The following is a 13,355-nucleotide window of genomic DNA, read 5'->3' as shown; positions in this document are numbered from 1 at the left end:
CCAGCTTGGCTTCAGCAAGGTGGCCTATTATGCCTTCTTGGACCAAACAATCAAAGACTAGCAGTTTAATACTAAAATTACTGCTGGATTTACCCATCACCTCTTATAAGCTTTCCATGTGACATACAGAATTTTAGCATTTACATAAGTGTTGGAAGAGCCAGCAGCAATGGGTTTCCTTTTGGTAGGACAAATGGCTTCATAGTATTCTTTTCAAAGGCAGCTGTGGCTACTTATAGAACATAATGACTATATTTTCTCTTGTATAGGCAAAGGAAATTTTACAGCAGACATAGCTGCATAAACATTACCCATCACAGTATTAGCAACAACAATATTAGTACTGATTACATATTTATACAGTATTTTTTCCCCCAAATTGCTCAAAATGCTTCACTTGCATTAGCCCAGTAAACCTTTCAATAAACATGCATTGTTATCCACCTGTTACAAATTGTCATAAGGCAACTAAGTTCATGACTGATTTAAAATAAGAACCAGGGGACTTTCCAGTCCATCACTCATTTTCTTGTTGACTATGCTACACTAGAAGTCAGTGTGGGAGAAAACTATAGTTGTTTCAAATTGCAAGTGTGAGTGCATTCTTGCTGGTAATCATTCAACTGCCAAATCCTTGGGGAAAGTATATACCTTTTCTTTGCTCTTTGGTGTATATATACCTTGTAGAGAGGAATATCACATGCAAGACTTGGTCCCTGTCTTCTGGTAGCACAGAATTATGAACCAGAATTGTCTCTATTAAGGACCTGATTCTTAAAGGTTTTGAGCATCTTCAACTCAATGAAGCCTAACACTTAAGAGTACTTGACATCTTTGAGCGCTGGGACCTCATCTGAGTTGATGGATGTTCGCCTTTGATATAGAATCAGGTGTCTGCATTCAATCACTTCAGCGTAATTATTACAGTACGTATTCTAGATGTACAGTCTTTTCAATAGCTCCTAATACTTGACGTACAGCTGTCTAGTAGAACAAAATGAATGCTACATCAGTGTAGTGTGCCATTTTGTTAAACATGGGTCTAAAACTGAGCAATATCTGCTAGTTTCTAAATAGGCTTGAATCCGGACAGAAGCGTTGATGTGCAGTTAGATATGCATCTGCATCTAACAATGGCTCTACACATTTCCTCATTATATTGAAGTCTATGAGTTTGATGGACCAGATGTAATTAACCCATTCCACTAGCGGAAGTGAGTGAAAGGACCCTCAGTAGTACACTGGGGCTTTTCTCCTCTCCTCCCCCAAATCCGCACTAGAGTTTTGGAAGAATGCCCAGAACAGCACACAGAAGGAAAGTGGAGGAGATCGGGCAAGCAGAATTGCTTGCATTGATGGAACCATTGCTGTAGCACTACACTGAATTCCACCCAATATGTTTTGTGTCCCACATCACATGCAAGAGTGCACATGAGAAGCGACTCTTTTCAGGGACTACTTTTTAGTGGATATTTAACCTGAAGCACATTGTCAGAAATTAGTACTTGCTTGTGTTGTTTCCAGAGATCAGAGGTCAGGTAACTCTATGTCTTGGAGATGGCATCAAAGCTTTGTTGATGGATAATGTCCAAATGGATGTGTATCTTATTTACACCTTTACTAGTTTGCATTTAATTCAATAGGCCAGCTCTTTCAATGTAACACTTCTATACATGGTTAAAAGGAATTGGAATGTACAGGTGAGCAGAGTCCTTTAAAAGTTCAATGCTGAGGGTATAGAACACAGAAAAGAGATAATTGTTTTATTTTGCCTTGATTTGCTCTGAAGGCATATTCAGAAAAGCTAGTCAAGATACTTTGTACAGTTCAAAACAAGTTTGAACACTCTCAGCATGAAATGAAGATTTTCCCACCTTTAGGTTGATTTTCTCCTCCCATTTTCCTTCTCTCCTTCATTCTACATTTAAACACGATTGATATCTGCATTTTTCTTTCACCACCTCAAACTGTTTGGCTATTGTACTATATTTTAAGTGATGTTAACTGTTCTTATCAAATCTAATCACTTGAATCATGTAAATTGAATAGAAACACTAAGAAACAACACAGATTTTTGTAGTAGTTTAAAACAACAAAATAAATATTATCTTGTTATGCCTGATATTGAACGGACTGATCACCAAGGTGCTTTTTTCTCTAGATTCACATTAAATTCTGGACAGGTTCAGTCATTTTGGAGCTGAAAAACTGACAGTTTGCATTTGCAGGATTAGGTCCCATATGTGCTGTGATTCTGAAACGAGTCCTGTAGGGATGTGTTAAGCCTTGACAGCCTTTAACTGTGATTCCGCCTCCCCCACTTACTTTCAGTTAATTTTGACACAGTGAGGGAGGGAGGGAGGGAGAGAATTATGAAGTTGCTTGCACATGGTACAGTATATGATGTTTGAAAAGCATGAAATATTTTGGAATAGCTCCCCCCCAAAAAATTAAATAAAAGGGAGTAAAATATTTTTTTAACAACCTGATTGGTCTAAGCATAATCCATACAACAGTTCAGGACACTACAAAATACTGTTTGCAGCAGTCAAAAACGAATTTGCAACAGTATTGTCTAAACACCCACACACACCCCTAGATTTTTTTTAAAATATGATAATATCTGAAAAGCTGTTGTTGAATGTGTCCAGATTTGGACAATTGCATATATTTGCTCTTTATAATAACAATTCCTTAATTTTCTTTCTTAGTATTTTTCCTTAGTATGGTTTGCTTAGCTTGCCTTTTCTATCTGAACCACAATTGCCATGCTGATAAAATGATTGCCAGATATCTCTTACTTTTAAAGAATATTGATGCTTGCCAAAATATCTGACCAGTACAACTCCATAGAGGCCAACGAACAAACCCCACAGCCAGTAATATTTCTTATTTTTGAATCTGATAAGGCAGCCGTAGTGCACTCTGTATTATTATGGATAATAGCTTTATTTACAAATCACACTAATACTGTACAATCATCCCCAAACTTCGGCCCTCCAGATGTTTTGGACTACAATTCCCATCTTCCCCGACCACTGATCCTGTTAGCTAGGGATCATGGGAGTTGTAGGCCAAAACATCTGGAGGGCTGCAGTTTGGGGATCCTGCACTAATAATTATAATGCAGTAGAACAAATGCTTACGTTTAGGTTATGAGAATAGTCCTGTTTCCTTAAATTCCTATTGTAATTCTGAAATGCTGCTTTTACAGCCTATGTTAAATGTACTGGTACTCAATATGCACTAATAAATAAACTTTCAATTATTGTGCAGTGAGCAGATTCACAACTAAGATAGTAATCTGAAACCAATGGGCTAACTAGTAATTATGCCAAATAAATAGTTTTGATGCATGTGATTATTTATACCAGAGGAATGAAAACAGAAAAAACTTAATTGCTTTTCAAGATCAGTTTTTAAAAAGTTGATATGTCATACTAAACATTTTAACATAATACAGGCTTGCATGTTCACTTTGTTAGAGTGTTTCCACAATAAACAATATCTTTTCCATTCCCCTGTTCCCCCACCCCACCCCTCGGTTACTGTGTGATAAACAATATTGGGTAGCTCCATTAAAATCAGTGAGATTTTTTTTTTACCATTGACTACTATAATATGCAGGTTATGCCTATATATCTGAGCAAATGCACAGAAGTTCTAATTCAGATTGCACAAGAAGGCAGTACTGTACAGTGGAACCTCGTGCTACGTGCCGTCCTCCTTATGAATGCTTCGGGTAACAAGCTCCACTCACCCAGAAGTCGTGCGGCAGCAGCAGCAGCAGCAGGAGGCCCCATTAGCAAAAGCACACCTCATGTTAAGAACTGTTTTGGCTTAAGAACGGAGCTTCGTAACCGGAGGTACCACTGTATATTTGACAGTACAATCTGGCATGCGTTTTGAGGGGTGGTGGTGTTCTGTATTGCTGCTCCTACGCTGCTCTTATGCTGCCTAAGAAGTGCACAAAACTATCAAACGTTTCAGGTTCATAACACTGATACCATCTATAAGCAATGCATGGGAGTGGTACAAGAATATAGCGGGCACTGATCCATTTGAGGAAGTGGCTTCAATGCACCCCCACACAGTTGCTTTATAGCATTTTGTGCTCACACTGCATCTGGTGCCGCTTACTGTTTACATCAGGTAGTCTCTGATTCAAATTTTACCTCTGCCATGAACTCATTAGGCAAGCCACTATCTCAGCCCCAGAATGGGAATAATAATATAGGTATCTGAAGAAGTGTGCATGCACACAAAAGCTCCTACGAATGACAAACTTAAGATGCTACTGGAAGGAATTTTTTTATATTGTTATTATAGTTGTTGTTGTTGTTGCTATTGTTATTACTACTACAACATAGTTCAGTAATGAAAACTGCAAGAAATTAATGCTTGTGAAGCAATTTGGGTGCTCTAAAATTCTACATAAATGTCATATATTGTTATTAGTAACTTTTGTTCTGCATTCAGATTATCTTCCCTTGATGGGGCAAGTGCACAAATACATGGAAGACTGCAGCCATTGTGTTAAAGCATGTTTTATTAACTCCAGAATTAATGTTTTACCAATTAAGCTTTGCAGATGTAAATTATACCCATGATTACATACCATTTGTATCATTTGCTTGGCAGGTTGCAGATGAATAAATTCTAAAATTCTTTTTAAAAAAATTCCCTCCATACATACCGGTAACAACTGAAGCATTAATCTGTTCAAATATTTTAGCTTATGCATAAGGAATCAGAAGCCTTCTCTGTTTTGTAGTCTCTCAAAATCAAAAACATAAAACATTTTTAAAGGGGGGGGGTATTTTATTTTATTTAAGTTAAAGTGTTTTGTATGGCTGTCACATATATTTACCTGTTTTCCTTGGTGAAATTAAATCCTCCTATTTACTATAAGTTTACTGATTTTTCTTAAAATGAAGGAGTGAACATCCAACTGTCATGAATTAAAATTTGATTTTGAAAATGTGGGTTGAAAGTATAGCAGTTAGCAACATATTTGTCAAGATAAAACTAAATCAGAGCACATCTTACACATTCTTATGCAAAGTATGATTTTAGATACTAACTGAAATTCTTAGATCAAATTACAGCATGGGTTAGCAAGAAAACCCCCAAAACCTATGTGAATTTTAACAACAAACTGTCCTAAATAATCCCAATACAAATGAGCATAACTGCAATAAAATACATTTACAAATTAATCCTGTTGCTCTATTAATTTATTGTGTAATTACTGCAATTCTGCCCACCTTGTTTTCAGTATTTCTTAATCATTAAGCTGGAAGCCTGACAGCAGTGCCAGCCCTGGCATGATTCTCTTTGACTAAAACCTTGTAAATTAACACAATTAGCACAGCATCATGCTGCTAATTAACTTCCTGTGTCTGGTGCAGCGGATGTGCAAACAAGGAAGAAGGAATCAGAAGGGAATAAACATGCCATTCTGTTTCCAAACTGTATGCTGTGTTAGGTCTAGCTCAGCAGGGCTAAACTGGTCATGTCAAGATTCTGGAGTCAGGCAAAGGAGGGCTAAAGGGGTTTGGGAAGAAGAAAAGCAAGATGAGGAGGGTACAGGCTTTCAAAAATAGACTGCAGAATTCATAAGAGAACCCTGTACCACAAATGCTCCGTTTACTCTAAGCCTTCTTATCAGAGAATCTGTGCCAAAGGGTACAAAAGACAGGTTGGTGGGAAAAATAAATAAAAATCAGTTTTTGTAAAACGAGCAAGATATTGCTGAGGCTTGCCTTCATGCTGCCTACAATACACAGGTAAGAGTTGAAGAAGCTTTTTTTAAAAAATGCTGGTGAACTCTGTTTGCCATTTGGAATAGCTTACCAAATTACAACTAAAGAAATATATCTCTTCTCTCTCTCTCTCCCTGGCATGGTTAATTGTGCTAATGCATTGGTCACACTGGGTTACTTAAGTATTCTCTGATTGTTTACAGCCAGCACTTCTTTGGTTTTTTTGTTTTTTGTTTGCTGAACTTTTAGCACTTAATTTCTCGTTTCACCCCACCCGCTATGTACCCTAGAGGCAGGGAGGGGAAGGGAGAGTTTGGAACAGGGAGGGAGGGAAAAGGAGAGCAAGTGAAAAAGGCAGACAGACAAGTGATGCTTGGGCTTTGCTCTTTTCTTCTCCCCCCCCCCTTCCTCCCAGTGCCTCAACAACAGAACTGTGAGGCAGAGAGCAGCCAGTTGTAATTCATACCGAGTTGTAGGCTTTGTGTGATGAAAGCAACGGAGCGCTGCCTGGGAGATTGCTTTGCTGCACTCCACGAAGCAGATTTGAAACTGTCGTGGACCACTTTAGATGAGAGTTGGATTATGGAATGACCTGCTATGTCTGTGTCATATTGTTCTGCGCAGGGTGCATTATACTGTGCTAACTAGGTATTCAGTACCAAATAAGAAAGGTATCCTAGATGTGATCTGTCAGCTGTGTCGTGTGTGTCTCTCTCTCTCCTCTCTCACTCTCGCCCCGTGTGTTTAAAAAAAAAATTAAAATTTAAAACTGAAACTGATGAGGGACGATAGAGTGTTTGTGATATGAAACATGTTACTTAACATTGAATCCATGCTCAGAATACTAAAAATGTACCAAATTAAACTTTTAAAACATCCAGCTGGGTTAAATCACACACACACCCAACTAATCAGATTGCAATTCTAATCCCAGTTATGTGAAAGTATCCCACACTGAATTCACTATGAGTTACTTCTGAGTAGACATGGTTAGGGTTGCACTGTAAGTGGAATATTTTAGAGAGGAGCATGTATATATTTTTCAAGAACATGTGCCACTGGTGATCTTCTTTTTTTTTTACAGACAGATTGGATGTATAAATAATCTGCTGACTTTAAACACAGCAATCATTATATCTATAAATGAAGAAATCAAGTGGATGTATTTTAGATGCCTTTGCAAAAGTGTTATCCGCTTGTTAATTTTGGCTGTTTTTTGTTTTGTTCTGTTTGTTTGTTCTCCCCACCCCAATCCTCAGGCTTGAAGATGCAGTGGACGCCAGAGCATGCCCAGTGGCCAGAGCAGCACTTTGACATTACTTCAACAACCCGGTCTCCTGCCCACAAGGTAGAAGCTTACCGTGGACACCTGCAACGCACCTACCAGTATGCTTGGGCTAACGATGACATCTCTGCTCTAACTGCCTCAAATCTGCTGAAAAAATATGCAGAAAAGTATTCTGGTATTTTGGAAGGGCCAGCTGAACGGCCTATCCTAAGTAACTACTCAGAGCCTCCATCAGGGCTGGTCAATGGCCGCAAGAGTGAAAGTGAACCCTGGCAGCCTTCTTTGAACTCTGAGAGTGTTTATCCCATGAACTGTGTCCCAGATGTTATCACTGCCAGCAAAGCTGGAGTAAATACTGCCCTCCCTCCAGCAGATGTCTCTGCCAGTATAGGGAGTTCACCTGGGGTGGCTAGTAACCTGACAGAATCTAGTTATTCTAGTAGTACATGTGGAAGTCATACGGTACCCAGTCTTCATTCAGGGCTCCCATCTCAGGAATATGCCACAGGATACAATGGATCTTACTTGCATACAAGTTATAGTGGCCAGCCAACACCTGCACTCCCTTCACCTCATCCATCCCCTCTGCATAGCTCTGGGCTTTTACAACCACCCCCACCTCCACCACCCCCTCCAGCCCTCGTACCAGGCTACAATGGAACGTCTAATCTTTCCAGTTATAGCTACCCATCTGCAAGTTATCCCCCTCAAAGTGCTGTTGGGCCTGGATATAGCCCTGGTGGTGCTCCTCCTCCTTCAGCATATCTGCCTTCAGGAATCCCAGCTCCAACTCCTCTTCCTCCTACTACAGTACCTGGTTACAGCTACCAGAGTCATGGTTTAACACCCATTGCACCCTCTGCCCTGACAAACAGTTCAGCGAGTTCTCTGAAAAGAAAAGCTTTCTATATGGCAGGACAGGGAGAAATGGACTCCAGTTATGGAAATTACAGCTATGGCCAACAGAGATCTACACAAAGTCCTATGTACAGGATGCCTGACAACAGCATTTCAAATGCCAACAGAGGGAATGGCTTTGACAGAAGTGCTGAACCACCATCCTTAGCATTTAAGCCAACAAAACAGATAATGGCTTCTGAACAGCAAAGGAAATTCAGCCAGTCCAGTAGGGCTCTGACACCCCCTTCCTACAGCACTGCTAAAAATTCACTTGGGTCGAGAGCAAGTGAACCATTTGGGAAGTACAGCTCTCCAGTAATGAATGAACACAGTGATGAGCATAGACAACTCCTTCCTCACCCAATGCAAGGCCCAGGACTTCGTGCAGCTACCTCATCCAACCACTCTGTTGACGAGCAACTGAAAAATACTGACGCACACCTCATTGACCTTGTAACCAATGAGATTATCAACCAAGGACCTCCTGTGGACTGGAATGACATTGCTGGCCTAGATTTGGTAAAGGCTGTCATTAAAGAGGAGGTTTTATGGCCAGTATTGAGGTCAGATGCATTCAATGGGCTGAGTGCTCTACCTCGGAGCATCCTTTTGTTTGGACCTCGGGGAACAGGCAAAACATTAATGGGCAGATGTATAGCTAGCCAGTTGGGAGCCACGTTTTTCAAAATCACTGGCTCCGGTCTTGTCACAAAGTGGATAGGGGAAGGAGAAAAAATTGTTCATGCCTCCTTCCTTGTGGCAAGGTGTCGCCAGCCTTCAGTGATTTTTGTTAGTGACATTGACATGCTGCTTTCATCCCAAGTGAATGAAGAACACAGTCCAGTATGTCGAATGAGAACTGAGTTCCTTATGCAGCTGGACACTGTGCTAACTTCTGCAGAGGACCAAATAGTAGTAATTTGTGCCACCAGTAAACCGGAAGAAATTGATGAATCTCTTCGAAGGTACTTCATGAAACGACTTTTAATCCCACTTCCTGACAGCACAGCAAGGCACCAGATAATAGTACAACTGCTCTCACAGCACAATTACTGTCTCAATGACAAGGAGGTTGCACTGCTTGTCCAGCGCACGGAAGGCTTTTCTGGACTAGATGTTGCTCATTTGTGTCAGGAAGCGGTAGTAGGCCCACTCCATGCCATGCCAGCCACAGACCTTTCAGCCATTATGCCCAGCCAGTTGAGGCCCATTACATATCAAGACTTTGAAAATGCTTTCTGCAAGATACAGCCAAGCATATCTCAAAAAGAGCTTGATACATATGTTGAATGGAACAAAATGTTTGGTTGTAGTCAGTGACAAGTCTTTTTTTTAAAAAAAAAATGTAATGAATGTTGGTGCGTGCACACACACATACATACACACAAACCTGTTACATAGGGCATGGGACCCCTCTTCAGCAGAGTTAAAATTGTGAAAGAGTACTGGGGGGGAGGGGGGAACAATGATCACCTTGCATCAAAAGAGCCAGGTGTAGGTTTGAAGGAATATTGCATCAAACAAGAGCCACAGATGATAGAAAGCATCTGTTGATGCTCCATTCTCTTCAGGCTAGACAACACACTCTCGCCGTGGAGCAAGGAGCCAAGTGGCTTGATTTTTAGAAGGACATGAACCCTGTGTGTTGATTCCATTCTGCTGTTCTCGAGATTTAGTTGCTGTCAAGTGCCTGAAGTGGTGCTTTCTCCCCCTCCCTTCTTTTCATTTTCTTTTCTTTTTTTGTTGGCCTCACAATTACATTGGTGGCATGTGCTAATATAAAGAGCTTTAACTTCAAAATGTTATGGGACTAAAGAAATGAATGGTTGCGTTGTGACAGAGAACTAGATTTTTATTTTGTTTTCTTATTTTTTTGGCTAAACTAAGAGCAACAGTATTCCTCAATCCTGTCTGTTCTGCAGTACTAAACTAAGAACAGGTAAAACAGGGTAATGGTAATCTGGACCTTAATTTCTGCAGTTCATTTCTTTTAATGTTCTGTCTGCAAAAAAAAAGAAAAAAGAAAAAAAACTCAGGAAAGTGATTGTGATTTGTACAGTACCTCAAAGGAATGTGTTGAAAGCACTATGTACTGCTGAGAGTTAATAGGATAGGCTTCAATGTTACTTTATATTAAATATGTATGTATGTTTACCTCAACAGTTGGGGGGGAAATGGCAAGGAGAAATATTTTGAATGTATCCAGGAGCAAGCTGAAATATGTTAGAAATGAATCTTTCAGCATTTCAAAATAGAACCAGAGAGGGTATCCCAGTGTTTAGGAAATGCTTCCCCCCCCCCTTAATATTGGGGATCAAATTGGAACACGAGAATTTTCATGGCAGTAGTGTGTGGAAGTCCTTAAGTCCTTGACAATTTTGTGACACATAGGTAGACAGTCCACCAACGGCAAGAAAGCCACCCTGTCGAATTAAGTAATCATCTGAGACAGTCAAAGGCAACATCTAGTTAGGACACTGAGAGGCAAATTACCTTAGACTACAATGGCTTTTATACCATGGTTTGAGATGTAGCGTCTTGATAATTTCACTGCGTCAATAGAACAAAATCATTCTAGGTCACTAAGAAAGGTTGTGGGTTGCAAAGCTGTTTGCAGCAATGCAGTGGATAGTAACCAAACAAAAAAGCAAGAAAAATTTAAGTCCTCCAATCACAATTTTCTTCCTCATCTTCCATTTCCAAAACATGAAGGAAATTTTTTTGCTTTTTTTGCTGGGGGAGGGTTGTGTGTACATTGTCTCTTCTGTTTTTCTCTCTCTTTTTTAATGTAAATGTGCCCACCATTTTATTTCTACCTCAGTTTTTGTTATATTCCTCTTTGGAAAGCAAAGTAAAGATGAGGACATGCTGGATTATATCTAGGATGCTAACCTCCTTAATGACTTTAATGGAACCCTATGAACGTTTTACTCAGAAGTAAGTTGTCCTGAGTTCAGGAAGATTCAACTCCCAAGGAAGTGTGCTTAGTATTTCAATCGAAGAGAAGGGAAGGGAAAGGAGGGGATGGAGGGAGATTCAGTTCTGGAGTGAAGCCCATCAATATCTCCTTGTCCAGAGAGGGCAAATGTTGCCGAGTCTTCTTTCTGGAAAGGCAGGACTAGCTAGCATGTGTGGCTTTTTGTTCTTTTTGTGCTTCCACTCCACATTGTCTTTTTTATTATTCTTTAATGCTTTTATGAGCAATTCTGTTCATGACAGCTGACTGATGCTGGTAATGTCTCTGAGCACTGTAGCAATCCGAGCCTTTACAGCCACATGAGCAGAACAGTCCCCCACTTTTTTGAAGTGATTTTCTGTTTACTTTAAAGAGAGAGTAGCAAAACACTTGCAAAGCACTGGCATTTTATGTTTCTTTTAAGTAATGTACCTTCAATTACATGAAATAAATGCACTGAAAAGCCCTAAGGAGAAAAAGACCAATCAGTTACCTGGTTATTTTGTGTCTTTAAAGCTACTTTCCAGTTACCATACCTGACATTTAGTCAGTTGAAACATTAGGGATGAGAAAGTTAATAGTGGGTAGGTAGATTGTATTTTATTTCTGATTATTGATTTCCTTTTAATTTCTTAAAATTTCTTTTAATATCCATGGCTAAGAACAGAGCAAATAAACCAAAACGTACATTCTAGCAATTCTTTTATTCAATCTAAATCTAGTGTTGTTTTTAAGGCAGAAGGTGCATTTTAAAAAAACACAGTGCCTTTCACTGATAAAGTAAAGTAAGATGCTTTGCATTTTCAAGTAGTGAATGCCTTCCTTTTTGCCTTTCAATACTCTTACATTTCTTCTATTATATCTTCCTTTCTGTTTGTGAAGCCCAAGTATCCCGTTTCCCAATGATTCACATTGATCTTGCAGACAGGTTTGCTGATGCAGATTGCTGATCTGTTTTTTATCTATTACACATTGCATTTTGTGTTTGCTATTAAGCTGTGCTGATTTGAAAGATTCAAGCGTGTTTTGAAGAACTAACTCGTGCTCACACCAGAAATTCTATGCTTTCTACTAAATCAATATTATTAACTAAACTTAAGTAAACATAATGTTATATACATGATCACATACAATATAAAGTTCTCTATCCCCATAGCCCACTAAATAAAATTAACAAAAACTACTTCAATAGAATTTTCAGGTCACATTTTGGCTCCCATTTTACATCATATATGTTGGGAAAGGTAATTATTATTTCAATTAACTTTAAATATAAAAAGCAAGATGATGAAGCTGAAAGAATTAAAAGTGTGTGTGTGTGTATGTATGCACACAGACCACTTGAATCCATTGATGCAAGCACCAGGGGATTAGGTTTTCATCCCAGTTGGTAGCTAGCTGCAGCTAGCGGGTATAATGCTTTACATAACATGAGCAGAATACTTTTGTTTACCCTATCTTCCTACCAACTGGAAGCAAGCTATAATATTCTATCAGTTCCTGCCAATGGAAGTTCCCTGATAAAAATGGAATTGCACAGCCTTTGTCCAGTGTGCTCAGACCCCATTTGCTCATTTTTAATGGACTACCCCTATGCTAGTTGGAAGCAACTGCTTCCATGCATCCTATGTGAATAGGGTCATTCTTTTCTTATGCTGCTACATTTCCTTCTGTACCCTATATGTCTCATTACAAAAGAAATGGATCCTAGGACTTAAGCTTCTAAGGTGTTGGATGATCCATGAAAGAGAAGACTAGCTTTTGGGAGGGAATCAATATGACCAACGTATGAAAGTCTTCTGCAGATTTAAAATGGCTTCTGTAGGAAGATATCTGCTATCTTTTTTCATTGGTCAGAACTATGGGTTCTGTATCAACAATAAATAAATAAAATAATAAAAATTGGGCAAGAATTGTCAGATTCCATATTGGGCAGATTTCATGTGCCTTTAATAAAAGGGAGAATATTAATAGTTTCAGCTTCTCCCACCATTATATCTACACCATAATTGAAACTGCACCTGCCAAACTCTTCCTTCTGTATAACTGGTAATTAGTTAAAGACAACAAAGCCCTGCCTGATGTCTTGTTGGAATGTTCCTTGAATACTTTGGGGTAGACAACTATTGCATGCTGGCTGTAGTAGCCTATCAAAATGTGTGGGATGAGATAATAATAGAAACCACCATTTATTTGCATAAGATGAGGCTTCTTCTTCAACTACAATAACAATTCCAAGAACAGAAAAAGCAGGGACCATTTTCTGCCAGCCAAATTATCAAGGCAATTCAAAATGCAGCATCATGACCTTTATATGAGTTTATACAGAAATACTCTACATTTCTGGCATGCTTCTTTCCCCAAAATATTTAGACCATTAAAGATAGTAGTGAAAAGTTTGCTGACTGAGCTGATCAATGGAATGTGAAAGCAGTTTAAGGCTATT

The 13,355-nt window shown here is 39.2% G+C and overlaps 1 protein-coding gene across 2 annotated transcripts in view; it reads left to right on the top strand.

The window, feature by feature from the left end:
• Window positions 1–12,802, top strand: part of FIGN (fidgetin, microtubule severing factor) — a 128,507-nt gene extending 115,705 nt beyond the window's left edge. For both annotated transcript variants that reach the window (XM_035132656.2, XM_035132646.2), the window contains one exon: window positions 7,025–12,802. In XM_035132656.2, coding sequence (XP_034988547.2) covers window positions 7,025–9,273 — 2,249 coding nt within the window. In that variant the 3' untranslated portion in view covers window positions 9,274–12,802. The remainder of the gene's footprint in view (window positions 1–7,024) is intronic.
• The last annotated feature ends 553 nt before the right edge of the window (window positions 12,803–13,355 follow it).

The sequence above is a fragment of the Zootoca vivipara genome, chromosome 1 (genome assembly GCF_963506605.1).
Source record: "Zootoca vivipara chromosome 1, rZooViv1.1, whole genome shotgun sequence".
Taxonomy (NCBI): domain Eukaryota; kingdom Metazoa; phylum Chordata; class Lepidosauria; order Squamata; family Lacertidae; genus Zootoca; species Zootoca vivipara.
The sequence above is the reverse complement of the archived record's forward strand: the minus strand, read 5'-3'. Positions and strand labels throughout refer to the sequence as shown.